Source organism: Mobula hypostoma, chromosome 8 (genome assembly GCF_963921235.1).
Source record: "Mobula hypostoma chromosome 8, sMobHyp1.1, whole genome shotgun sequence".
NCBI classification, from domain to species: domain Eukaryota; kingdom Metazoa; phylum Chordata; class Chondrichthyes; order Myliobatiformes; family Myliobatidae; genus Mobula; species Mobula hypostoma.
Window position 1 is genome coordinate 841,492 of NC_086104.1, and position 27,356 is coordinate 868,847.

The 27,356-nt window shown below is 49.2% G+C and overlaps 1 protein-coding gene across 2 annotated transcripts in view; it reads right to left on the minus strand.

The window, feature by feature from the left end:
* Positions 1–27,356, minus strand: part of efhc1 (EF-hand domain (C-terminal) containing 1) — a 97,704-nt gene that overhangs the window by 62,373 nt on the left and 7,975 nt on the right. For both annotated transcript variants that reach the window (XM_063055373.1, XM_063055372.1), the window contains 3 exons: positions 22,271–22,558; positions 21,367–21,516; positions 12,393–12,585 (listed from right to left, as the gene is read on the minus strand). In XM_063055373.1, the coding sequence (XP_062911443.1) occupies positions 12,393–12,585; positions 21,367–21,516; positions 22,271–22,558 (631 nt within the window). The remainder of the gene's footprint in view (positions 1–12,392; positions 12,586–21,366; positions 21,517–22,270; positions 22,559–27,356) is intronic.

Genomic DNA, 27,356 nt, shown 5'->3' on the forward strand with positions numbered 1-27,356 from the left:
AGACCGTCCCCCAGTGAGTGTCAGTGTGTGTGTGGGAGACCGTTCCTCAGTGAAGGTCAGTGTGTGTGTGTGTGGGACTGTCCCCCAGTGAGGGTCAGTGTGTGTGGGAGACCAACCCTCAGTGAGGGTCAGTGTGTGTGTGAGACCGTCCCTCAGTGAGGGTCAGTGTGTGTGTGTGGGACCGTTCCCCTGTGAGGGTCAGTGTGTCTGTGTGTGGGAGATCGTCCCACAGTAACGGTCAGTATGTGTGTGTGTGTGACCGTTCCCTGTGGGGGTCAGTGTGTGTGTGTGACTGTTCCCTAAGTGAGGGTCAGTGTGTGTGTGTGGGAATGTCCCTCATTGAGGGTCAGTGTGTGTGTGTGTGTGTGTGTGTGTGTGTGTGTGTGTGTGTGTGTGTGTGTTTGACTGTCCCCCAGTGAGGGTCAGTGTGTGTGGGAGACCGTCCTCCAGTGAGGGTCAGTGTGTGTGTGTGTGTGTGTGTGTGTGTGTGTGTGTGTGTGTGTGTGTCCGTCCCCTAGTGAGGGTCAGTGTGCGTGGGAGACCGTCCCCCAGTGAGGGTCAGTGTATGTGTGTGGGAGACCGTCCCACAGTGAGGGTCAGTGTGTGTGTGTGTGTGGGAGATCGTCCCTCATTGAGGGTCAGTGTGTGTGTGGGGCCTGTCCCTCATTGAGGGTCAATGTGTGTGTGTGTGTGTGGGACTGTCCCCCAGTGAGGGTCAGTGTGTGTGTGGGAGACGGTTCCCCAGTGAGGGTCAGTGTGTGTGTGTGGGACTGTTCCCCAGTGAGGGTCAGTGTGTGTGTGTGTGAGACCGTCCCCCAGTGAGGGTCAGTGTGCGTGTGAGACCATCCCTCAGTGAGGGTCAGTGTGTATGTGTGGGACCGTTCCCCAGTGAGGGTCAGTGTGTGTGTGTGTGTGTGTGTGTGTGTGTGTGTGTGTGTGTGTGGGACTGTCACCCAGTGATGGTCAGTGTGTGCGTGGGACTGTCCCTCATTGAGGGTCAGTGTGTGTGTGTGTGTGTGTGTGTGTGAGATTGTCCCTAGTGAGGGTCAGTGTGTGTGAGACCATCCCCCAGTGAGTGTCAGTGTGTGTGTGGGAGACCATTTCCCAGTGAAGGTCAGTGTGTGTGTGTGTGGGACTGTCCCCCAGTGAGGGTCAGTGTGTGTGGGAGACCATCCCTCAGTGAGGGTCAGTATGTGTGTGAGACCGTCCCTCAGTGAGGGTCAGTGTGTGTGTGTGGGACCGTTCCCCTGTGAGGGTCAGTGTGTCTGTGTGTGGGAGATCGTCCCACAGTAAGGGTCAGTATGTGTATGTGTGTGACCGTTCCCTCAATGAGGGTCAGTGTGTGTGTGTGACTGTTCCCTAAGGGAGGGTCAGTGTGTGTGTGTGGGACTGTCCTTCATTGAGGGTCAGTGTGTGTGTGTGTGTGTGTGTGTGTGTGTGTGTGTGTGTGTGTGTGTGTGTCCGTCCCCCAGTGAGGGTCAGTGTATGTGTGTGGGAGACCGTCCCACAATGAGGGTCAGTGTGTGTGTGTGTGGGAGATCGTCCCTCATTGAGGGTCAATGTGTGTGTGTGTGTGTGTGTGTGGGACTGTCCCCCAGTGAGGGTCAGTGTGTGTGTGGGATCGTTCCCCAGTGAGGGTCAGTGTGTGTGTGTGGGAGACCGTTCCCCAGTGAGGGTCAGTGTGTGTGTGTGAGACCATCCCCCAGTGAGGGTCAGTGTGCGTGTGAGACCATCCCTCAGTGAGGGTCAGTGTGTATGTGTGGGACCGTTCCCCAGTGAGAGTCAGTGTGTGCGTGTGTGTGCGTGGACTGTCCCTCAGTGAGGGTCAGTGTGTGTGTGTCTGTGTGTGTGGGACTGTCACCCAGTGAGGGTCAGTGTGTGTGTGGGACACTCCCTCATTGAGGGTCAGTGTGTGTGTGTGTGTGAGATTGTCCCCAGTGAGGGTCAGTGTGTGTGTGGGACTGTCCCCCAGTGAGGGTTAGTGTGTGTGGGAGACCGTCCCCCAGTGAGGGTCAGTGTGTGTGAGACCGTCCCCCAGTGAGTGTCAGTGTGTGTGTGGGAGACCGTTCCCCAGTGAGGGTCAGTGTGTGTGTTTGGGACCATTCCCCTGTGAGGGTCAGTGTGTCTGTGTGTGGGAGATCCTCCCACAGTAAGGGTGTGTATGTGTGTGTGTGTGTGTGTGACCGTCCCCTCAGTGAGGGTCAGAGGGTGTGTGGGACTGTCCCTGATTGAGGGTCAGTGTGTGTGTGTGTGTGTGTGTGTGTGTGTGTGTGTGTGTGTGTTTGACTGTCCCCCAGTGAGGGTCAGTGTGTGTGTGTGACTGTTCCCTCAGTGAGGGTCAGTGTGTGTGTGGGACCGTTCCCCCCAGTGAGGGTCAGTGTGTGTGTGGGACTGTCCCTCAGTGAGGGTCAGTGTGTGTGTGTGTGTGTGTGTGTGTGTGTGTGTGTGGGACCGTTCCCCCCAGTGAGGGTCAGTGTGTGTGTGGGACCGTCCCACAGTGAGGGTCAGTGTGTGTGTGTGTGTGGGAGATCGTCCCTCATTGAGGGTCAGTGTGTGTGTGGGGCCTGTCCCTCATTGAGGGTCAATGTGTGTGTGTGTGTGTGGGACTGTCCCCCAGTGAGGATCAGTGTGTGTGTGGGAGACGGTTCCCCAGTGAGGGTCAGTGTGTGTGTGTGGGACTGTTCCCCAGTGAGGGTCAGTGTGTGTGTGTGAGACCGTCCCCCAGTGAGGGTCAGTGTGCGTGTGAGACCATCCCTCAGTGAGGGTCAGTGTGTATGTGTGGGACCGTTCCCCAGTGAGGGTCTGTGTGTGTGTGTGTGTGTGTGTGTTTGTGTGTGCGTGGGACTGTCCCTCAGTGAGGGTCAGTGTGTGTGTGTGTGTGTGTGTGTGTGTGTGTGTGTGTGTGTGTGTGTGGGACTGTCACCCAGTGTGGGTTAGTGTGTGTGGGAGACCGTCCCCCAGTGAGGGTCAGTGTGTGGGAGACCGTCCCTCAGTGAGGGTCAGTGTGGGTGTGAGACCGTCCCTCAGTGAGGGTCAGTGTGGGTGTGTGGGACCGTTCCCCTGTGAGGGTCAGTGTGTCTGTGTGTGGGAGATCGTCCCACAGGAAGGGTCAGTATGTGTGTGTGTGTGTGACCGTTCCCTCAGTGAGGGTCAGTGTGTGTGTGTGACTGTTCCCTAAGTGAGGGTCAGTGTTTGTGTGTGGGACTGTCCCTCATTGAGGGTCAGTGTGTGTGTGTGTGTGTGTGTGTGTGTGTGTGTGTGTGTGTGTGTGTTTGACTGTCCCCCAGTGAGGGTCAGTGTGTGTAGGAGACTGTCCTCCAGTGAGGGTCAGTGTGTGTGTGTGTGTGTGTGTGTCTCTGTGTGTGTGTGTGTGTGTGTGTGTGTGTGTGTGTGTGTGTCCGTCCCCTAGTGAGTGTCAGTGTGTGTGGGAGACCGTCCCCCAGTGAGGGTCAGTGTATGTGTGTGGGAGACTGTCCCACAGTGAGGGTCAGTGTGTGTGTGTGTGGGAGATCGTCCCTCATTGAGGGTCAATGTGTGCGTGTGTGTGTGGGACTGTCCCCCAGTGAGGGTCAGTGTGTGTGTGGGACTGTCCCCCAGTGAGGGTCAGTGTGTGTGTGGGAGACCGTTCCCCAGTGAGGGTCAGTGTGCGTGTGAGACCATCCCTCAGTGAGGGTCATTGTGTGTGTGTGTGTGTGTGTGTGTGTGTGTGTGTGTGTGTGACTGTCACCCAGTGAGGGTCAGTGTGTGTGTGGGACTGTCCCTCATTGAGGGTCAGTGTGTGTGTGTGTGTGTGTGTGTGTGTGTGTGTGAGATTGTACCTAGTGAGGGTCAGTGTGTGTGGGAGACCGTCCCCCAGTGAGTGTCAGTGTGTGTGTGTGTGTGGGACTGTCCCCCACTGAGGGTCAGTGTGTGTGTGTGTGTGTGTGTGTGTGTGTGTGTGTGTGAGATTGTACCTAGTGAGGGTCAGTGTGTGTGTGGGACTGTCCCCCAGTGAGGGTCAGTGTGTGTGAGACCGTCCCCCAGTGAGTGTCAGTGTGTGTGTGGGAGACCGTTCCCCAGTGAAGGTCAGTGTGTGTGTGTGTGTGTGTGTGGGACTGTCCCCCAGTGAGGGTCAGTGTGTGTGTGTGTGTGTGTGTGGGACTGTCCCCCAGTGAGGGTCAGTGTGTGTGTGGGGCCTGTCCCTCATTGAGGGTCAATGTGTGTGTGTGTGTGTGGGACTGTCCCCCACTGAGGGTCAGTGTGTGTGGGAGACCGTCCTCCAGTGATGGTCAGTGTGTGTGGGACTGTCCCTCATTGAGGGTCAGTGTGTGTGTGTTTGACTGTCCCCCAGTGAGGGTCAGTGTGTGTGGGTGGGTGTGTGTGTGTGTGTGTGTGTGTGTGTGTGTGTGTCCGTCCCCTAGTGAGGGTCTGTGTGTGTGGGAGACCGTCCCCCAGTGAGGGTCAGTGTATGTGTGTGGGAGACTGTCCCACAGTGAGGGTCAGTGTGTGTGTGTGTGGGAGATCGTCCCTCATTGAGGGTCAATGTGTGCGTGTGTGTGTGGGACTGTCCCCCAGTGAGGGTCAGTGTGTGTGTGGGACTGTCCCCCAGTGAGGGTCAGTGTGTGTGTGGGAGACCGTTCCCCAGTGAGGGTCAGTGTGTGTGTGTGAGACCGTCCCCCAGTGAGGGTCAGTGTGTGTGTGTGAGACCATCCCTCAGTGAGGGTCAGTGTGTATGTGTGGGACCGTCCCCAGTGAGGGTCAGTGTGTGTGTGTGTGTGTGCGTGGGACTGTCCCTCAGTGAGGGTCTGTGTGTGTGTGTGTGTGTGTGTGTGTGTGAGATTGTACCTAGTGAGGGTCAGTGTGTGTGGGAGACCGTCCCCCAGTGAGGGTCAGTGTGTGTGAGACCGTCCCCCAGTGAGTGTCAGTGTGTGTGTGGGAGACCGTTCCCCAGTGAAGGTCAGTGTGTGTGTGTGTGTGGGACTGTCCCCCAGTGAGGGTCAGTGTGTGTGTGGGGCCTGTCCCTCATTGAGGGTCAATGTGTGTGTGTGTGTGTGGGACTGTCCCCCACTGAGGGTCAGTGTGTGTGTGGGACTGTCTCCCACTGAGGGTCAGTGTGTGTGTGTCAGACCGTCCCCCAGTGAGGGTCAGTGTGCGTGTGAGACCATCCCTCAGTGAGGGTCAGTGTGTATGTGTGGGACCGTTCCCCAGTGAGGGTCAGTGTGTGTGTGTGTGTGTGTGTGTGTGCGTGGGACTGTCCCTCAGTGAGGGTCTGTGTGTGTGTGTGTGTGTGGGACTGTCACCCAGAGAGGGTCAGTGTGTGTGTGGGACTGTCCCTCATTGAGGGTCAGTGTGTGTGTATGTGTGTGTGTGTGTGTGTGTGTGTGTGTGTGTGTGTGTGTGTGTGTGAGATTGTCCCTAGTGAGGGTCAGTGTGTGTGTGGGACTGTCCCCCTAGTGAGGGTCAGTGTGTGTGTGGGACTGTCCCCCAGTGAGGGTCAGTGTGTGTGGGAGACCGTCCCCCAGTGAGGGTCAGTGTGTGTGTGCGGCCTGTCCCTCATTGAGGGTCAATGTGTGTGTGTGTGTGTGTGTGGGACTGTCCCCCCAGTGAAGGTCAGTGTGTGTGTGTGGGAGACTGTTCCCCAGTGAGGGTCAGTGTGTGTGTGTGAGACCGTCCCCCAGTGAGGGTCAGTGTGTGTGTGTGTGTGTGTGTGTGTGTTTGACTGTCCCTCAGTGAGGGTCAGTGTGTATGTGTGGGACCGTTCCCCAGTGAGGGTCAGTGTGTGTGTGTGTGTGTGCGTGGGACTGTCCCTCAGTGAGGGTCAGTGTGTGTGTGTGTGTGTGTGTGTGTGTGTGTGGGACTTTCACCCAGTGAGGGTCAGTGTGTGTGTGGGACTGTCCCTCATTGAGGGTCAGTGTGTGTGTGTGTGTGTGTGTGTGTGAGATTGTCCCTAGTGAGGGTCAGTGTGTGTGTGGGACTGTCCACCATTGAGGGTCAGTGTGTGTGGGAGACCGTCCCCCAGTGAGTGTCAGTGTGTGTGTGGGAGACCGTTCCCCAGTGAAGGTCAGTGTGTGTGTGTGTGGGACTGTCCCCCAGTGAGGGTCAGTGTGTGTGGGAGACCAACCCTCAGTGAGGGTCAGTGTGTGTGTGAGACCGTCCCTCAGTGAGGGTCAGTGTGTGTGTGTGGGACCGTTCCCCTGTGAGGGTCAGTGTGTCTGTGTGTGGGAGATCGTCCCACAGTAACGGTCAGTATGTGTGTGTGTGTGACCGTTCCCTGTGGGGGTCAGTGTGTGTGTGTGACTGTTCCCTAAGTGAGGGTCAGTGTGTGTGTGTGGGAATGTCCCTCATTGAGGGTCAGTGTGTGTGTGTGTGTGTGTGTGTGTGTGTGTGTGTTTGACTGTCCCCCAGTGAGGGTCAGTGTGTGTGGGAGACCGTCCTCCAGTGAGGGTCAGTGTGTGTGTGTGGGAGACCGTCCCACAGTGAGGGTCAGTGTGTGTGTGTGTGTGGGAGATCGTCCCTCATTGAGGGTCAGTGTGTGTGTGGGACTGTCCCCCAGTGAGGGTCAGTGTGTGTGTGGGAGACGGTTCCCCAGTGAGGGTCAGTGTGTGTGTGTGGGACTGTTCCCCAGTGAGGGTCAGTGTGTGTGTGTGTGAGACCGTCCCCCAGTGAGGGTCAGTGTGCGTGTGAGACCATCCCTCAGTGAGGGTCAGTGTGTATGTGTGGGACCGTTCCCCAGTGAGGGTCAGTGTGTGTGTGTGTGTGTGTGTGTGTGTGTTTGTGTGTGCGTGGGACTGTCCCTAAGTGAGGGTCAGTGTGTGTGTGTGTGTGTGTGTGTGTGTGTGTGTGTGGGACTGTCACCCAGTGATGGTCAGTGTGTGTGTGGGACTGTCCCTCATTGAGGGTCAGTGTGTGTGTGTGTGTGTGTGTGTGTGTGTGTGTGTGAGATTGTCCCTAGTGAGGGTCAGTGTGTGTGTGGGACTGTCCCCCAGTGAGGGTCAGTGTGTGTGGGAGACCGTCCCCCAGTGAGGGTCGGTGTGTGTGAGACCATCCCCCAGTGAGTGTCAGTGTGTGTGTGGGAGACCATTCCCCAGTGAAGGTCAGTGTGTGTGTGTGTGGGACTGTCCCCCAGTGAGGGTCAGTGTGTGTGGGAGACCATCCCTCAGTGAGGGTCAGTATGTGTGTGAGACCGTCCCTCAGTGAGGGTCAGTGTGTGTGTGTGGGACTGTTCCCCTGTGAGGGTCAGTGTGTCTGTGTGTGGGAGATCGTCCCACAGTAAGGGTCAGTATGTGTATGTGTGTGACCGTTCCCTCAATGAGGGTCAGTGTGTGTGTGTGACTGTTCCCTAAGGGAGGGTCAGTGTGTGTGTGTGGGACTGTCCTTCATTGAGGGTCAGTGTGTGTGTGTGTGTGTGTGTCCGTCCCCCAGTGAGGGTCAGTGTGTGTGTGTGTGGGAGATCGTCCCTCATTGAGGGTCAATGTGTGTGTGTGTGTGTGTGTGTGGGACTGTCCCCCAGTGAGGGTCAGTGTGTGTGTGGGATCGTTCCCCAGTGAGGGTCAGTGTGTGTGTGTGGGAGACCGTTCCCCAGTGAGGGTCAGTGTGTGTGTGTGAGACCATCCCCCAGTGAGGGTCAGTGTGCGTGTGAGACCATCCCTCAGTGAGGGTCAGTGTGTATGTGTGGGACCGTTCCCCAGTGAGAGTCAGTGTGTGCGTGTGTGTGCGTGGACTGTCCCTCAGTGAGGGTCAGTGTGTGTGTGTGTGTGTGTGTGTGTGTGTCTGTGTGTGTGGGACTGTCACCCAGTGAGGGTCAGTGTGTGTGTGGGACACTCCCTCATTGAGGGTCAGTGTGTGTGTGTGTGTGAGATTGTCCCCAGTGAGGGTCAGTGTGTGTGTGGGACTGTCCCCCAGTGAGGGTTAGTGTGTGTGGGAGACCGTCCCCCAGTGAGGGTCAGTGTGTGTGTGGGAGACCGTTCCCCAGTGAGGATCAGTGTGTGTGTTTGGGACCATTCCCCTGTGAGGGTCAGTGTGTCTGTGTGTGGGAGATCCTCCCACAGTAAGGGTGTGTATGTGTGTGTGTGTGTGTGTGACCGTTCCCTCAGTGAGGGTCAGAGGGTGTGTGGGACTGTCCCTGATTGAGGGTCAGTGTGTGTGTGTGTGTGTGTGTGTGTGTGTGTGTGTGTTTGACTGTCCCCCAGTGAGGGTCAGTGTGTGTGTGTGACTGTTCCCTCAGTGAGGGTCAGTGTGTGTGTGGGACCGTTCCCCCCAGTGAGGGTCAGTGTGTGTGTGGGACTGTCCCTCAGTGAGGGTCAGTGTGTGTGTGAGATTGTCCCTAGTGAGGGTCAGTGTGTGTGTGGGACTGTCCCCCTAGTGAGGGTCAGTGTGTGTGTGGGACTGTCCCCCAGTGAGGGTCAGTGTGTGTGGGAGACCGTCCCCCAGTGAGGGTCAGTGTGTGTGTGCGGCCTGTCCCTCATTGAGGGTCAATGTGTGTGTGTGTGTGTGTGTGGGACTGTCCCCCCAGTGAAGGTCAGTGTGTGTGTGTGGGAGACTGTTCCCCAGTGAGGGTCAGTGTGTGTGTGTGAGACCGTCCCCCAGTGAGGGTCAGTGTGTGTGTGTGTGTGTGTGTGTGTGTGTGTTTGACTGTCCCTCAGTGAGGGTCAGTGTGTATGTGTGGGACCGTTCCCCAGTGAGGGTCAGTGTGTGTGTGTGTGTGTGCGTGGGACTGTCCCTCAGTGAGGGTCAGTGTGTGTGTGTGTGTGTGTGTGTGTGTGTGTGGGACTTTCACCCAGTGAGGGTCAGTGTGTGTGTGGGACTGTCCCTCATTGAGGGTCAGTGTGTGTGTGTGTGTGTGTGTGTGTGAGATTGTCCCTAGTGAGGGTCAGTGTGTGTGTGGGACTGTCCACCATTGAGGGTCAGTGTGTGTGGGAGACCGTCCCCCAGTGAGTGTCAGTGTGTGTGTGGGAGACCGTTCCCCAGTGAAGGTCAGTGTGTGTGTGTGTGGGACTGTCCCCCAGTGAGGGTCAGTGTGTGTGGGAGACCAACCCTCAGTGAGGGTCAGTGTGTGTGTGAGACCGTCCCTCAGTGAGGGTCAGTGTGTGTGTGTGGGACCGTTCCCCTGTGAGGGTCAGTGTGTCTGTGTGTGGGAGATCGTCCCACAGTAACGGTCAGTATGTGTGTGTGTGTGACCGTTCCCTGTGGGGGTCAGTGTGTGTGTGTGACTGTTCCCTAAGTGAGGGTCAGTGTGTGTGTGTGGGAATGTCCCTCATTGAGGGTCAGTGTGTGTGTGTGTGTGTGTGTGTGTGTGTGTGTGTTTGACTGTCCCCCAGTGAGGGTCAGTGTGTGTGGGAGACCGTCCTCCAGTGAGGGTCAGTGTGTGTGTGTGGGAGACCGTCCCACAGTGAGGGTCAGTGTGTGTGTGTGTGTGGGAGATCGTCCCTCATTGAGGGTCAGTGTGTGTGTGGGACTGTCCCCCAGTGAGGGTCAGTGTGTGTGTGGGAGACGGTTCCCCAGTGAGGGTCAGTGTGTGTGTGTGGGACTGTTCCCCAGTGAGGGTCAGTGTGTGTGTGTGTGAGACCGTCCCCCAGTGAGGGTCAGTGTGCGTGTGAGACCATCCCTCAGTGAGGGTCAGTGTGTATGTGTGGGACCGTTCCCCAGTGAGGGTCAGTGTGTGTGTGTGTGTGTGTGTGTGTGTGTTTGTGTGTGCGTGGGACTGTCCCTAAGTGAGGGTCAGTGTGTGTGTGTGTGTGTGTGTGTGTGTGTGTGGGACTGTCACCCAGTGATGGTCAGTGTGTGTGTGGGACTGTCCCTCATTGAGGGTCAGTGTGTGTGTGTGTGTGTGTGTGTGTGTGTGTGAGATTGTCCCTAGTGAGGGTCAGTGTGTGTGTGGGACTGTCCCCCAGTGAGGGTCAGTGTGTGTGGGAGACCGTCCCCCAGTGAGGGTCGGTGTGTGTGAGACCATCCCCCAGTGAGTGTCAGTGTGTGTGTGGGAGACCATTCCCCAGTGAAGGTCAGTGTGTGTGTGTGTGGGACTGTCCCCCAGTGAGGGTCAGTGTGTGTGGGAGACCATCCCTCAGTGAGGGTCAGTATGTGTGTGAGACCGTCCCTCAGTGAGGGTCAGTGTGTGTGTGTGGGACTGTTCCCCTGTGAGGGTCAGTGTGTCTGTGTGTGGGAGATCGTCCCACAGTAAGGGTCAGTATGTGTATGTGTGTGACCGTTCCCTCAATGAGGGTCAGTGTGTGTGTGTGACTGTTCCCTAAGGGAGGGTCAGTGTGTGTGTGTGGGACTGTCCTTCATTGAGGGTCAGTGTGTGTGTGTGTGTGTGTGTGTGTCCGTCCCCCAGTGAGGGTCAGTGTGTGTGTGTGTGGGAGATCGTCCCTCATTGAGGGTCAATGTGTGTGTGTGTGTGTGTGTGTGGGACTGTCCCCCAGTGAGGGTCAGTGTGTGTGTGGGATCGTTCCCCAGTGAGGGTCAGTGTGTGTGTGTGGGAGACCGTTCCCCAGTGAGGGTCAGTGTGTGTGTGTGAGACCATCCCCCAGTGAGGGTCAGTGTGCGTGTGAGACCATCCCTCAGTGAGGGTCAGTGTGTATGTGTGGGACCGTTCCCCAGTGAGAGTCAGTGTGTGCGTGTGTGTGCGTGGACTGTCCCTCAGTGAGGGTCAGTGTGTGTGTGTGTGTGTGTGTGTGTGTGTCTGTGTGTGTGGGACTGTCACCCAGTGAGGGTCAGTGTGTGTGTGGGACACTCCCTCATTGAGGGTCAGTGTGTGTGTGTGTGTGAGATTGTCCCCAGTGAGGGTCAGTGTGTGTGTGGGACTGTCCCCCAGTGAGGGTTAGTGTGTGTGGGAGACCGTCCCCCAGTGAGGGTCAGTGTGTGTGTGGGAGACCGTTCCCCAGTGAGGATCAGTGTGTGTGTTTGGGACCATTCCCCTGTGAGGGTCAGTGTGTCTGTGTGTGGGAGATCCTCCCACAGTAAGGGTGTGTATGTGTGTGTGTGTGTGTGTGACCGTTCCCTCAGTGAGGGTCAGAGGGTGTGTGGGACTGTCCCTGATTGAGGGTCAGTGTGTGTGTGTGTGTGTGTGTGTGTGTGTGTGTGTTTGACTGTCCCCCAGTGAGGGTCAGTGTGTGTGTGTGACTGTTCCCTCAGTGAGGGTCAGTGTGTGTGTGGGACCGTTCCCCCCAGTGAGGGTCAGTGTGTGTGTGGGACTGTCCCTCAGTGAGGGTCAGTGTGTGTGTGTGTGTGTGTGTGTGTGTGTGTGGGACTGTCCCCGGTGAGGGTCAGTGTGTGTGGGACTGTCCCCCAGTGAGGGTCAGTGTGTGTGTGTGTGTGTGTGTGTGTGTGTGTGTGTGTGGGTCCGTTCTCCAGTGAGGGTCAGTGTGAGTGGGAGACTGTCCCCCAGTGAGGGTCAGCGTGTGTGTGTGTGTGTGTGTGACCGTTCCCTCAGTGAGAGTCAGTGTGTGTGTGTGACTGTTCCCTCAGTGAGGGTCAGTGTTCCTGTGGGACTGTCCCCAGTGAGGGTCAGTGTGTGTGTGGGACTGTCTCTCATTGAGGGTCAGTGTGTGTGTGTGTGTGTGTGTGGGACTGTCCCCGGTGAGGGTCAGTGTGTGTGGGACTGTCCCCCAGTGAGGGTCAGTGTGTGTGTGTGTGTGTGTGGGTCCGTTCCCCCAGTGAGGGTCAGTGTGTGTGGGAGACTATCCCCCAGTGAGGGTCAGTGTGTGTGTGAGACCGTTCCCCAGTGAGGGTCAGTGTGTGTGGGAGACCATCCCCCAGTGAGGGTCAGTGTGTGTGAGACCGTCCCCCAGTGAGGGTCAGTGTGTGTGGGTGACCGTCCGCCAGTGAGGGTCAGTGTGTGTGGGAGACTGTCCTGCAGTGAGGGTCAGTGTGTGTGGGAGACTCTCTGCCAGTGAAGGTCAGTGTGTGTGTGTGTGTGGGACCGTCCCCCAGTGAGGGTCAGTGTGCGTGTGGGACCGACCCCCAGTGAGGGTCAGTGTGTGTGGGAGACCATCCGCCAGTGAGGGTCAGTGTATGTGTGGGCGACCGTCCCCCAGTGAGGGTCAGTGTGTGTGTGGGACCGACCCCCAGTGAGGGTCAGTGTGTGTGTGGGACCGTCCGCCAGTGAGGGTCAGTGTGTGTGTGGGTTCGTCCCCCAGTGAGGGTCAGTGTGTGTTTGGGACCGACCCCCAGTGAGGGTCAGTGTGTGTGGGAGACCGTCCGCCAGTGAGGGTCAGTGTGTGTGTGTGGGTTCGTCACCCAGTGAGGGTCTGTGTGTGTGTGGGTCCGTTCCGTCAGTGAGAGTCAGTGTGTGTTTCCTATCCCTTGATGTTGTCAGTGAGTGTAGGGACCGTTCCCCAGTGATAGTCAGTTTGGGAGTAGTTACATTCTGTGGGCCGGTCGACGTTGGGTGTATGTGTGCCTGGAAAGCTCCTCACCGTGAGACTGTCGCAGTGTCTTGGGTAATCGTTTCCTGCCCAGCAGCATGGGAAAGGGTTCTCGGCCGTCATTGTTCTCATAAACCTCCCGAATCTCCACTGTACCATCGGCAAGGAAGTAATGGATGACGTAATGGTGGCATTCCCCAGACGTGTTCTCTCCGTCATCCCAGTACGCAAAATAACGCAGCACCTGTCATGGGAGGTTCACAGAAGGGAATGTTCACTCAAGTACATAAACGTTACCATACACAACCCTGAGATGCATTTTCTTGCGGGCATTCACTGTAAGAACAAATCAACAATAGAATCAATGAAAGAGTGCATCCAAAATGCAAACACCAATTTGCAGAAGACAATAAAGTGTGCAAATATAAAAAGAGAAAAATAACGATAATGAATATGGAGAATATGAGATGAAGAACCCTTGAAAATGGGTCCATAGGTTGTGGGAACAGTTCAGTGACGGAATGGGGTGAGTGAGGGTAATCAGCAGCCTGATGATTGAGGGGTAATAGCTGTTCCTGAACATGGTGGTGTGGGACCTGAGGCTCCTGTATCTTTTTCCTGTTGGCAGAGGTAAGAAGAGAGCATGTCCTGGGTGGTGGGGTTTCCTGATGATAGATCTTGCTTTCCTAAGACTGCCTTTCATAGACATGTGCTCAATGGTTAGGAGGGCTTGACCATGAAAGTCTGGGCTATATTCACTACTTTTCTGTTCAAGGACATTGGTGTTTTTATACCAGGCCATATTACAACCAGTCTATGTACTCACCACACATCCAATAGAAGTTTGTCAAAGTTTTAGATGACACGTTTATCTTCACAAACTTCTAAGTAGAGGTGCTGTCATGTTTTCTTTGTAATTGCTTATGTGTCGTCCCTGGAAAGATCCTCTGAAATGATTACACTGAGGAATTTAAAGTAACTGACCCTCTCCACCTCTGATCCAACAATGGGCAATAAAGAATCAGCTCTTTAAGTCTTGCTGACACTAAATGTTGTTGTGGTCTTGCCCTTTCCTGATCTATCTCCGGCTTAATATCCCGGTCTACCTCCCAGTCCGCCTTTGGGTTCCCATCCCGATATACATCATGATCTGAAACAAGAGAAAATCTGCAGATGCTGGAAATCCAAGCAGCACACACAAAATGCTGGAGGAACTCAGCAGGCCAGGCAGCATCTATGGAGTAATGTACAGTTGACGTTTCAGCCCAAAATGTTGACTGTACATTTTTCCATAGATGCTGCGTGGCCTGCTGAGTTCCTCCAGCATTTTGTGCGTGTTACATCTTAATCTGCCTTTCTGTCCACGGTCTACCAACCATCCTGCCTCTGGGTCCACCACCCAGTCTGTCACTCAATCCACCATCCGGTCCATCTCCTGTTGAGTGTCCTGGTCTACGTTCTGGTCTTCTTCCCAATCTATCTCCTGGTGTGTCTTCTGGTCCCACCTGGTGAATCTCCCGATCTGTCCCCCATGGTATCTCCCAATCCGTCTCCTGGCGAATCTCCCTGTCCATCTGCCAGTGAATCTCCCACTCTGCCTCCCTATGTGTCTCCCAGTTCATCTTCCGTGGTATCTCCAGTCCGTCTCCCGGTCCTCCTCCCAGTGTATCATCCAGCCTGTCACCCACTGTGCCTACAGGTCCGATTCTTTGTGGATTTCCCGGTCTGTCTCCTGGTATATCACTGGGCCTGATACCCGGTGTGTCTTCCCATCTATCTCCCAGTCTGCTTCCCGATCGGTCTCCCAGTGTATCACCCGGCCTGTCACCCGGTGTGCCTACTGGTCTGACTCTTGGTGGATTTCCCGGTCTGTCTCCTGGTGTATGTCCCATTCTGTCTCCCGGTCAGCCTCCCAGTTCGTCACCTGGAGCGTCTCCTGATCTGGTACCAGTCTATCTTTTGCTGTGTCTCCCGGTCGATCTCCCAGTCTGCCTGTCATTCCATCTCCTGGTCTGTCCCTCCTGGTCCATTTCCCAGTGTATCTCCCGGTCCATCTCCCAGTGTATCTCCTGGTCTGTCCCTCAGTCCATCTCCCTCTCCTGGTCCATCTCCCAGTGTATCTTCTGGTCTGTCCCTTGGTCCATCTCCCAGTATGCCTCCTAGTCTCCTGATTCCCTGCACTGGCCCCATATCCCTGCAGCTGACTGATGCACACAGCATGGAATATTCCCATTCCCAAACTATTCCCATTGGAGTGAAGGGCGAAGTTCTCAGGATATGTAAATTCTGGCTGCCGATGGATACTGAGGCCCTGAGGCAGGGTTTAGGAATCCCTTGAGTACAAGGAAGTGTAAGGGGGTTTCGTCTTTTATCTTACTGCGTAGGCTAATTAAAATGGCTTCTTTGTTATGTTAAACTTGGGAATGCTTCTTTGTTATGTTAAACGCTGAGAAAGTTCTTGTGCTAGCAGCTTGTTTTGGGTTAGAGTGTGATAAGAATATGTTACGAACCAATTGGGATTGTTGTTATGTTTTTGGTGTATTTGAAGATATTGTATGCGCGGGGTTTTTGGGGGAGAAGGCGGGATAGAGAGACAGAGGATGGACCAGGTGCTGTGATGTCTGCTAACGGGGTCGGACCCCGAACAGGGCATTTGGCGAGGAGAGGAGACGGAGACGGACTCGTGTGGAGCATCTGGTCGACCACCGTTGTTGGTCTCAGGCGGCCGGTTGAGGTGGTCCGAGGACCCGCAGGGTGAAGAAGGGTCCTGAGCTCCAACTGTTTGTGCACGAAGAGATTGAACTTCGATAAGTGTGGCTCCTTTCATTTTCCTTTTATATTTTATTCTCTATTAATTATATAGTTCCGGTAATATCTATAAACTGTAAATCATTTAATCGTATCTGGTGTATTGTCTGTTATTTGGGCGGGGTGGGGTACATCACACAGCATCCACACAAACTAATTACCCAGGTTGGCGGGGCCGAGGGCTGTTTCCCTAGACAACAGCGAGCCGAGCAACCCTGAGGCTGGCCAGGGGGGCTACAGAAGATTAGCTTTATTTGTCACGTGTAAATCAAAAAGTACAGTGAAATGTGTTGTTTATGTTAAACACCAACACAGTCCAACAATGTGTTGTGGGCAGCCTGGAAGACTGGAAAATTGTAAATGACATAGGCGTCACGGAATTGTGGCTGAAAAGAAGATTATAGCTGGGGGCTTAATAGCTAAAGATACACATTGTATCGAAAGGACAGGCAGGATGGCAGAGGGGGCGGTATTGCTCTGTTCGTAAAAAATTGAAATCAAATCATTAGAAAGAGGTGACATAGGGTTGGAAGGTGTTGAATCATTGTGGATAGAGCTAAGGAACTGCAAGGGTAAAAAGATCCTGATGGAAGTTGTCTACAGACCCTCGAACAGTAGTAACGATGTGGCCTACAAATTACAATCGGAGATAGAAAATGCCTGCCTTACTAAAAATTTTAAGCATCTCTATAAATATAATTTTTTTGCATTAATTGACTACACCAAACAAATGCTTTCTAAATGGTCACCTATGACATTATCATTAATCAGTCGGATTAATGCTAGTAAGATGATAGTTTTACCGAAATTCTTATATTTCTGGCAGTTCCTTCCTTTGTACCTAAAAAGTTCTTTGACAGAATAGATTCTATAATCTTATCTTATATGTGGAACAATAAAAATCCTAGATTGCGTAAACCCTTATTGCAGAAATTTAAAAAGGATGGTGGTATGGCTTTGCCAAATTTTAGAATGTACTATTGGGCAATTAATATTCGATATATTACTTTTTGGATTCACTATTCAGATATACATGAATGTCCTTCATGGTTGGATTTGGAGGAAAACTCGGTGAAAAGATTCTCTTTGGCTTCTTTACTGGGAGTTCCTCTTCCCTTTTTGTTTTCTAGGATTAGTAGACAAGATTTTAATCCCATTATTAAACATATATTAAGAATTTGGTTTCAGTTTTGTAGATTTTTTGAGTTAAATGATTTTATTCTTTCTAGTAATATCCATCTCAATTATTTTTTTAAACCATCAATTTTGGATAAGGCTTTTTTAATTTGGAAAACTAAGGGAATAACAACTTTTTCAGATTTGTTTTTAGGGGACTGTTTAATGTCTTTTTCTCAGTTAGTGGATAAATATGATTTATCTAATGTACATTTTTTTTAGATATTTACAAATCAGGAATTTTTTACGTGGTTTGTTGCCAAATTACCCTTCTGCTTATCCACCTAATATGACAGATGCTCCCTTTCAGTTTAAACCATTTCAAAAAGGGTTGATAGCTATAATCTATAAACAGTTGTTGAACTCACTAATGATATCTAATGATAAAATTAAACGTGCTTGGGAATTGGAATTTCAAGAGTCATTTTCAGATAATCAATGGAGTAAAATTTTTCATTTGGTTAACAACTCATCTATTTGTGCCCGTCATTCCTTGATACAGTTCAAGGTAGTGCATCGGGCCCATATGTCAAAGGATAAACTAGCACGTATTTTCTCCAATATCAATCCTATTTGTGACAGATGTAATACTGAGCTGGCCACTTTAACTCATATGTATTGGTCTGTATAAAGCTAGATAACTTTTGGAGAGATGTTTTTACAACGCTATCAAACTTCTTGGATCTGGATCTACAACCTAATTTGATTACAGCAATTTTTGGGATTATCCCATCAGAAGCAGGAAACATTCCTGTTTCCGCTCAACATATGATAGCCTTTTCGACTTTATTGGCTAGGAGAGCCATTTTATTGAAGTGGAAGGATTCTAATCCACCTATGGTCTTTTATTGGCTCTCCTCCATTATGTCCTGTTTAAGTTTAGAGAAAATAAGAAGTCGAACATTTGATACATCCTTTAAATTTGAGCAAATCTGGTGACCCTTTATTCAATATTTTCATTTAACTTGATTTATTACTCTTTCAATTTTTTTTTGAAGTTTTAGATTTGATTAGAAAGTCTTTTTTTTTCGTTGCATCCTCAAAATGGACTGCCCAGTCCCCTTTTTTTTGTTTCTTTTTTTTGTGTAGTGTAGTGGTTTTTTTTTCTTCATTTAAAATTCAAAGTTTTTTCTTTCTTCTTCATGAACTGGTAAGAGCAGAATTGCTGTTTTCTTTTTTTATATTATATATTATATACTAGTTTAACACTATGTATGAATTTGATAATATCTATCTTAATCTCGGTTTGTATTGTTATTGATATATATATTAGAGATGGCCAAGTGGTCAAGTGGTTAAGGCATCAGTCTAGTGATCTGAAGGTCACTAGTTCGAGCCTGAGCTGAGGCAGCGTGCTGTGTCCTTGAGCAAGGCACTTAACCACACATTGCTCTGCGACGGCACCGGTGCCAAGCTGTATCAGCCCTAGTGCCCTTCCCTTGGACAACATCGCTGGCGTGGAGAGGGGAGACTTGCAGCATGGGCAACTGCCGGTCTTCCATACAACCTTGCCCAGGCCTGCGCCCTGGAAACCTTCCAAGGCGCAAATCTATGGTCTCACGAGACTAACGGATGCCTAAAAATATATTTGAGATAATTCTCCTCTTGTTTGTATTTATGTTCCTTTTAAATCAATAAAAAGATTAATAAAGAAAGAAGAAAATGCCTACCAAAAGGGCAATATTACCCTAGATATGGAGGATTTCAATCTGAAGGTAGATTCAGAAAATCAGGTTGGTGCTGGATTCCAGGAAGGGGGATTTCTAGGGTGCCTACGAGATGGCATTTTAGAGCAGTTTGTAGTTGAGCTCACTAGAAGATCAACCATTCTGGATTTGGTGTTGTGCAAAGAACCATGTGGGGCACCCTGAAATTTGAGAAGGAGAAGCTAAAGCCAGATGTATCAGTATTGCAGTGGAGTAAAGGGAATTACAGAGGCATGAGAGAGATGACCAGATTGACTGGAAATATCACTAGCAGAGATGACATAAGAACGTCAGAAATAGGAGCAGGAGTAATCCTCCCTGCCCTTTCCCCATAACCCTCAATTCCCCTACTATGCAAAAACCTAGCCAACCTTGTCTTAATATATTTATTGAGGTAGCCTCCTCTGCTGGATTGGGCAGAGAACTCCAAAACACCACTCTTTTGGAAAAGCATTTTCTCCTCATCTGTCTTAAATTTACTCCCCCAAATCTAGTCTTACCTACCAATGGAAACAACATTCCCATCTCTATCTTATCTATCCCTTTCATAATTTTATATTTCTATAAGATCTCCTCTCATTCTTCTGAATTCCAGTGAATACAGTCCCAAGCAACTTAATTTCTCCTCATAGATTAATCCCCTCATCTCTTGGATCAACCTGGTGAACCTCCTCTGCACTGCCTCCAAAGCCAGTATATCCTTCCTCAAGTAACACCAGAACTGCATGCAGTACTCCAGGTGTGGCCTCACCAGTGCTCTGTACAGTAGTAGCATAACCTCCCTGCTCTTAAATTCAAACCCTCGAGCAATGAAGGCCAACATTCCATTGGCCTTCTTGATAGCCTGCTGCATCTGCAAACCAACCTTTTGTGATTCGTGCACAAGCATTCTCAAGTCCCTCTGCACAACAGCATGCTGCAATCTTTTACCATTTAAATAATCATCTGATCTTCCATTTTTCCTTCCAAAGTGGATAACCTCAAATTTACCAACATTGTACTCCATCTACCAAACCCTTGCCCACTCACGTGACCTATCTATATCTCTCTGCAGAATCTTCTGGGACTCACTGGTCAAAAATTACCTGCCTTTTGCCTATATGCAGAGCAACAATGGGTGAAATTTCTGGAACCAATTCGCAAGGCACAGGATACATGAACCCATAGAGGAGGAGTATTCAAAAGAAAAGATATCATGACTGCGGCCAATAAGAGATCAAAGCCACAATGAGAGCCAACGAGAGGGCATATACTAGAGCAAAAATTAGTGGGAAGTTAGAAGATTGGAAAGCTTTTAAAAACCAACAGAAGGCAACTAAAAAGTGGTAAAGGTAAAGATGGAATACAAAAGTAAGCTAGCCAACAATATCAAAGAGGATACCAAAAGTTTCCTCAGATACATAAAGTATAAAGTGAGGTGGGAGTGGATATCAGACCACTGGAAAATGATGCTGGAGAGGTGTTAATGGGGGACAAGCAAATGGTCGATGAAATGAATAAATATTTTGCATCAGTCTTTACTGTAGAAAACACTAGCAGTATAGCAGAAGTTCCAGGTGTCAGAGGTCATGAAGCATATGATGTACCATTACTAGAGAGAAGGTTCTTGGGAAACTGAAAAGACTGGAGGTAGATAAGTCACCTGGACTAGATGATGTACACCCCCGGGTTCTAAAAGAGATCGCTGAGGAGATTGTCCAGGCATTAGTAATGATCTTTCAAGAATCACTAAATTCTAGAATGGTTCTGGAAGACTGGAAAAATGCAAATATAGCTCCACTCTTCAAGAAAGGAAAGGCAGAGGAAAGGAAACTATAGAGCAGTTAGTCTGACCTCAGTGGTTGGGAAGATGCTGGAGTTGATTATTAAGGATGAGGTCTCAGGGTACTTAGAGGCACATGATTAACTAGGTCATAGTCAGCATGGTTTCCTCTTGCCTGACGAATCTGTTGGAAATCTTTGAAGATACAACTCGCAGGATAGATAAAGGAGAATTGGTTGATGTTGTGCACTTGGATTTTCAGAAGGACTTTGACAGTGTGCCACACATGAGGCTGCTTAACAAGGAAGACGACCATGGAGTTACAAGAAAGGTTCCAGCAAGGATAAAGCAGTGGCTGATTGGCAGGAGGCAGCAAGTGGAAATAGAGGGAGCCTTTTCTCGCTGGCTGCCAGTGACAGTGGTGTTCCACAGAGGTCTGTGTTTGGACCGATTCTTTTTATGTTATATGTCAGTTTTTATGTTTTTTATGTTTTATGTTATATGTTGGATGATGGAGTTGATGGCTTTGTTGCAAAGTTTGCAGATAATACCAAGATAGGTGGAAGGGGCAGGTAGTTTTGACGGAGTAGAAAGGCTACAAAAGGACTTAAACAGATTAGGAGAGCAGGTAAAGAAGTGGCAGATGGAATATAGTGTCAGGAAGTTTATGGTCATGCACTTTGGTAGAAGAGATGAAAGGGTTGACTATTTTCTAAATGGACAGAAAATACAAAAACGGAAGCGCAAAGGGACTTCGGAGTCCTTGTGCAGGATTGTGGTCTCAATTACAGAGCACCACTGGTCACAATTTGCAGAGCAGTTATCGTCTGGTTGCATTTATAGATCAGTCACAATCTGGTCTGCATTGACAGAGTGGTCACCGTCTCGCCTACATTTACAGAGCAGTAACTGTCTGGTGCCAGCTACAGAATGGTCAGTGTCTGATCTCAGTTACAGAGTAGTCAGCAAATGGTCACATTACACAGTGGTCAGCTTCTGGTGTCAGTTACAGAATGCTCACTGTTCTGCATTCACAGAACGGTCACTATCTGATTGTAATCACAGAGGGTCACTGACTGGTCTCAATCACAGAGCGGTCACTGTGTGGATCACATTTACAGAGCGGTCACCATCTGGACCGTATTTGTAGTGCAGTCATTGGCCAGACCTCATTTGTAGAGTGGTCATTGTCTGTTCTGCATTCACAGAGCAGTCACACTATCTGGTTTTGATCACAGAGCGGTCACTGTCTGTTCTACATTCACAGAATGGTCACTATCTGATTGTAATCACAGAGGGTCACTGTCTGGTCTCAATCACAGAGTGGTCACTGTCTGTTCTGCATTCACAGAGCGGTCACTATCTGGTTGTAATTACAGAGCGGTCACTGTGGTCTCAATCACAGAGCGGTCACTGTGTGGATCACATTTACAGAGCAGTCACCATCTGGACTGTATTTATAGTGCAGTCATTGGCCGGACCTCATTTGTACAGTGGTCATTGTCTGGTCTGCATTTACACTGTGGATTTCATTTACAGAGTGCCATTGTCTGGTTGGCGCCTCGATACTAACCTTGCGATCGTAGGTCAGGAATTGCTTTAGCTTGTCAAAGTCAGATGGGGTGACGAACTGCCGAGGTGGGGGTTTACGATTCTCTGTGTAGGAGTCCGTCGGGATCATCTCTGAACAATTGGGGACCATGCCATGGCTGACCATGAAATCCTGGAGAGACAGGGACACTCCAAAAGTCAGTGCTGGAACCGTGGAGAAAACGCACTGAATGAAAGACATCCTTCTCCACATCAGGGCTCAGGCCAAAGCCTGTTGCCATCCCAGGCCTTCAATAGCCAAAGGTCACTGTTCAGTGATGGACAGCAAGAACCCTGGCTGATATCTCCCTCTCCCTCCCTCTCCCGCCCACCTAGGGGTTATTGTTCAGTGATGGGGAGCAGGAACCCTGGCTCATACCTCCCCCTCTCTCCCTCTCCCACCTAGAGTTTATTGTTCAGTGATAGAGAGCAAGAACCCAGGCTGATATCTCCCTCTCCCTCCCTCTCACCCTCTCCCTCCCACCTAGAATTCATCGTTCAGTGATGGGGAGCAGGAACCCTGGCTGATATCTCCTTCTCCCTCCCTCTCTCACCTAGGGGTCAAGAAGCTAAAGAAATTCCTGCTCCCCTTTGTTCTAAAGGGATGTCCCTCTATTCTGAGGCTGTGTCCTCTGGTCCTAGACTCCCCCCACAGTAGGAAACATCCTCTCCACATCCTCTTAGTCGAGGCTTTCCAATATTTGGTTGGTTTCAATGAAATTCCCCCTCATTGTTCTAAACTCTAGTGAGTACCAGCCAGGAGACGTCAAATGCACGTCATATGTTAACCCTTTCATTCCTGGGATCATAGTTGAGAACCTCCTCATTAAAGGTGGGGGGGATACACTCAGTGTTTCCCCGTGACCCGAGGACAAGGTGGCACCTACACAGGTGAACTTGTCGCATCCAGTGAGACGATAACGCCGACCATAGGCCACCAAGTCCATGGCCACATTGAGGTCCTTCCAATGCCAAGTGCGGCCCTGGTCATCTTTGGGCAGCCGCTGCCGGCTGATGAGTTTGCCCTGAGGCAGCCCCGAGTTATCCACCCGCGGCTCGTAGATGGCGATGCTGTCATCCTCCAGGTAGTAGTACAAAACGATCCGCCGCACCCGGAAATGCTCGTCTGCTGACTCACGCACCGTCTCCTTGAAATAGCCATCAAAGCTGAGCACCTGCAAGGAAGGCACCATGGTCACTGGCGGAGGAGAGGGGAGGGGGGGCAGTGTGCTGGTGGGGTTGGAGTGAGTGAGAGAGACTGTGCCTGCGCAGGCAGCAGCTGAACAGGATCAGCACTCATGCTCGTGACTGAATATTCCAGCCAATTAGTGGTTGTATTGTTACATACTTCAAGCAGATCTTGTGACTTTCTTGTGAGAATGATGGAATGGTCTTTTGGAGGTCACCTGATGTAATTTTCCTGCTGATGTGAGGTCACGTGATGACATGTTCACCACGGGTATAAAAGGGAAGACCCCTGGTGACGCAGTTTAGTTTTCCAGTTAGAACATCAATGTGATACTCCTCTCCGCTGTTTATTTGCATTATGACGCAGTTTTGATTTTAAATGGAGTTTTACGTTCTAACGTAAGGTACAGAAGTCTGGGCTGGCAGTTTGACCAATCGCTGCCAGGTTTGTTAATGTATCTTTTCAGTAACATTGGAGAGTGAAGATGGGACCCTGAAGGAGACGTTCGACAGGTTTGGAAAGGATCGACCATTATTGAATTCGTTCAAGAAAGTGATCTGCATGAGATAGCCTCTGCTAAAAAGGAAGCAGAAAAGGCTGTGCAGGATCTATTCTACGGAGGAGGAAGGTCAGTGCCTTTTAAAACTGTTCTACTTCCATCACCGTGAATCCTGTGGACAAGGCAGGATCCAACTGGGAGTGGCAGTGACTTTGTGTCTTTGAGGAATTCGTTACTTCATGAAAGTCTCTCCTAATTGACTATATAAATCTCTTGGACTTTAAAATTTACCATTCGAAAAACTGTGTTTGAATTTATCACTTTAAGAACTGGTTTTGCATTTATCGCTTTAAGAACTAGTATGAAGTAGCGGTTTACTGAATGGCTGCATAGCCATTTACTTCCAGTTAGGCTTTTTGTTTTTTTTCATTGTTTATCAGTGGTTAATAACTGTTTGTTTGTTTATAAATCCTGACTCGATATATTCATTGTTGCTGATCACGTGACATTAATAGGGGGCTCGTCCGGGATGTTCCGATTTTGAGTTTAAGTGTTTGTTTAATTATCAAACCTGATTCGGAAAAGGGAATATACCTGATTCTTTTGTTTGATTGGGGTGTGAGTGGTATTCGGCAGCAATGGATGTTGACGAGTTTATGGAAACGCCAAACCTGGAGGTTTTAGTGAATGCGAGAAAACCTGAGGTGTTGGAGATTGCTAAAAGGTTGAATCTTAAAGGTATTATGAAGGGTACAACTAAGCCCATAATTCAGAGAAAAATCGCTGAGCATTATGTAAGTTTGGGGGAGTTTGATGAGGAGGTGTTAGGGAGGTTTCCAATGAGTACACTGGAAATGCAGTTGCATCTTGAACAGATAAAATTTGAGAAATTTAAAGCGGAGATAGCTGAAAGAGAGGCAATTAAAATAGGAGAATTTCAAGAAAGAGAAGCTGAAAACCCGAGGAAATTTGAGCTAGAGATGGAGAAATTAAAGATGGAAAATCGATATTCTGGTTCTAGGAAACAGTTTGTAGCAAGTTGTGAGGTTGTTTTGGCTCCTCCATTTAATGAGACAGAAGTGGATAAATACTTCCAGCATTTTGAAACCGTTGCTCTGAATTAAGAGTGGCCGAAAGAGAAATGGCCAGTGATGTTACAAAGTGTAATTAGAGGAAAGGCACAACAAGGTTTCTAAACATTTTTACTGGCCTAGTTTAAGAAAAGATGCAGCGACATTTTATAGAATGTGTCATACGTGTCAAATTGTGCGTAAACCTAATCAGGTTACTCCAGTGGCCCCACTGCAACCAATTCCAGCATTTGGTGAGCCGTTCTCAAAAATCATTGTAGACTGAGTAGGTCCTTTGCCAAAAACTAAAACTGGACATCAATATTTGTTAACTATTATGTGCACAGCATCTAAGTTTCCAGAGGCAATACCTCTTAGGAATATAACAGTCAAAACTGTGACAAAGGCTCTTACAAAATTCTTTACTTATTTTGGGTTGCCTAAGGAAATACAATCGGATCAAGGTAGTAATTTTATGTCTGGATTGTTTCAGCAGATAGTTTATAAACTGGGAGAAAAACAGATTACCTCATCTGCATATCATCCAGAATCACAAGGAGCCTTGGAGAGATTTCATTCTACCCTTAAAAATGTGCTTAGGATGTATTGTGTGGAAAATGAAAAGGATTGGGATGAAGGTGTACATTTACCACTTTTTGCAGTACAAGAGGCAGTGCAGGAATCATTAGGTTTTAGTCCTTTTGAACTTGTGTTTGGGCATAGAGTTCGAGGACCTTTGGCCTTGTTGAAAGAACAGTGGATTAATAAAGAAGTAAACACTAATTTGCTGGATTATGTTTTAAAATTTAAAGAAAGATCACATAAAGCTTGTAGCTTGGCCAAAGAAAATTTAAAATCAGCTCAAGAAAAGATGAGGACTTGGAATGATAAGGAAGCTAGAATAACGTCATTTAAGCCTGGAGATAAAGTGTTGGTTCTTTTCCCAGTGCAAACAAACCCATTACAAGCTAAATTTCATGGTCCTTATGAGATTAAATCCAAAGTAAATGATGTGGATTACATGATAAAAACTCCAGATTGAAGAAAGCCAACACAGCTGTGTCATATAAATATGATAAGACTGTATTATGAGAAACAAAATGCTACTATGACTGTTGTGGTCAATAATAATGAATTTGATCCCACTGAAAACTTAATGGATGATTCATCTGAAACTCATTTTAAACCCAATGTTATTTCAGCTAGATTACCGAACTCAAAAATTCTGGAAAATATTGATGAAAAATTAGCTCCTTTACAGCCAGAGCAGATGAAACAATTAACTTTTAAATATAGGGATTTATTTCCAGACATTCCTAGAAGAACCACCGTAGCTACGCATGATGTAGATGTGGGAGATACAAAGCCTATAAAACAACATCCATATCGAATGAATAGGGAAAAATGTGAACTTGCTGAACAAGAAATTAAGTATATGTTAGAGAATAATATTATTAGACCTTCAAATTCGAATTGGAGTTCACTATGTGTTATGGTACCTAAGCCAGACAATAGTATTAGGTTTTGTACAGATTACAGAAAGGTGAATGCTGTGACCAAAACTGATGCATATCCAATCCCTAGGGTAGATGACTATGTGGATAAAGTTGGACAAGCCAAGTTCCTTACCAACATTGATTTGATAAAAGGTTATTGGTGTGTTCCATTCACAGATAGAGATAGAGAGATTTCTACATTTGTAACCCCATCCGGGTTATATGAATATAATGTTCTTCCATTTGGGATGAAGAATGTACCAGGTACTTTCCAAAGGATGATTAATAAGGTGATTCATGGGTTAAAAGATACAGATGCCTATATTGATGATTTAGTTACAGGAAATAATACTTGGAAAGCACATATTACTGCGGTGGAGAAACTATTTGAAAGACTTTCAAAAGCTAATTTAACTATTAACTTAGCTAAAAGTGAATTTGGCAATGCCACAGTGACCTACCTTGTTTATATTGTGGGTCAGGGAAAATTAGCACCTGTTCAGGCAAAAGTTCAGGCAATTTTAGAAGTACCCACTCCAACTGGTAGAAAAACTCTCAGAAGATTCTTGGGTATGGTAGGATGATGTAACTAGTAGAGTGGATAGGGGAGAACCAGTGGATGTGGTATATCTGGATTTTCAAAAGGCTTTTGACGAGGTCCCACACAGGAGATTAGTGTGCAAACTTAAAGCACACGGTATTGGGGGTAAGGTATTGATGTGGATAGGGAATTGGTTGGCAGACAGGAAGCAAAGAGTGGGAATAAATGGGACCTTTTCAGAATGGCAGGCAATGACTAGTAGGGTATTGTAAGGCTCAGTGCTGGGACCCCAGTTGTTTACAATATATATTAATGACTTGGATGAGGGAATTAAATGCAGCATCTCCAAGTTTGCAGATGACACGAAGCTGGGCGGCAGTATTAGCTGTGAGGAGGATGCTAAGAGGATGCAGGGTGACTTGGATAGGTTAGGTGAGTGGGCAAATTCATGGCAGATGCAATTTAATGTGGATAAATGTGAGGTCATCCACTTTGGTGGCAAAAACAGGAAAAAAGAGTATTATCTGAAAGGTGGAGGTGCAACGAGACCTGGGTGTCATTATACACCAGTCATTGAAAGTGGGCATGCAGGTACAGCAGGCTGTGAAAAAGGCGAATGGTATGCTGGCATTTATTGCAAGAGGAGTCGAGTACAGGAGCAGGGAGGTACTACTGCAGTTGTACAAGGCCTTGGTGAGACCACACCTGGAGTATTGTGTGCAGTTTTGGTCCCCTAATCTGAGGAAAGACATCCTTGCCATAGAGGGAGTACAAAGAAGGTTCACCAGATTGATTCCTGGGATGGCAGGACTTTCATATGATGAAAGACTGGATGAACTAGGCTTATACTCATTGGAATTTAGAAGATTGGGGGGGATCTTATTGAACCGTATAAAATCCTAAAGGGATTGGACAGGCTAGATGCAGGAAGATTGTTCCCGATGTTGGGGATGTCCAGAATTAGGGGTCACAGTTTGAGGATAAAGGGGAAGCCTTTTAGGACCGAGATGAGGAAAAACTTCTTCACACAGAGAGTGGTGAATCTGTGGAATTCTCTGCCACAGGAAACAGTTGAGGCCAGTTCATTGGCTATATTTAAGAGGGAGTTAGATATGGCCCTTGTGGCTAAAGGGATCAGGAGGTATGGAGGGAAGGCTGGTACAGGGTTCTGAGTTGGA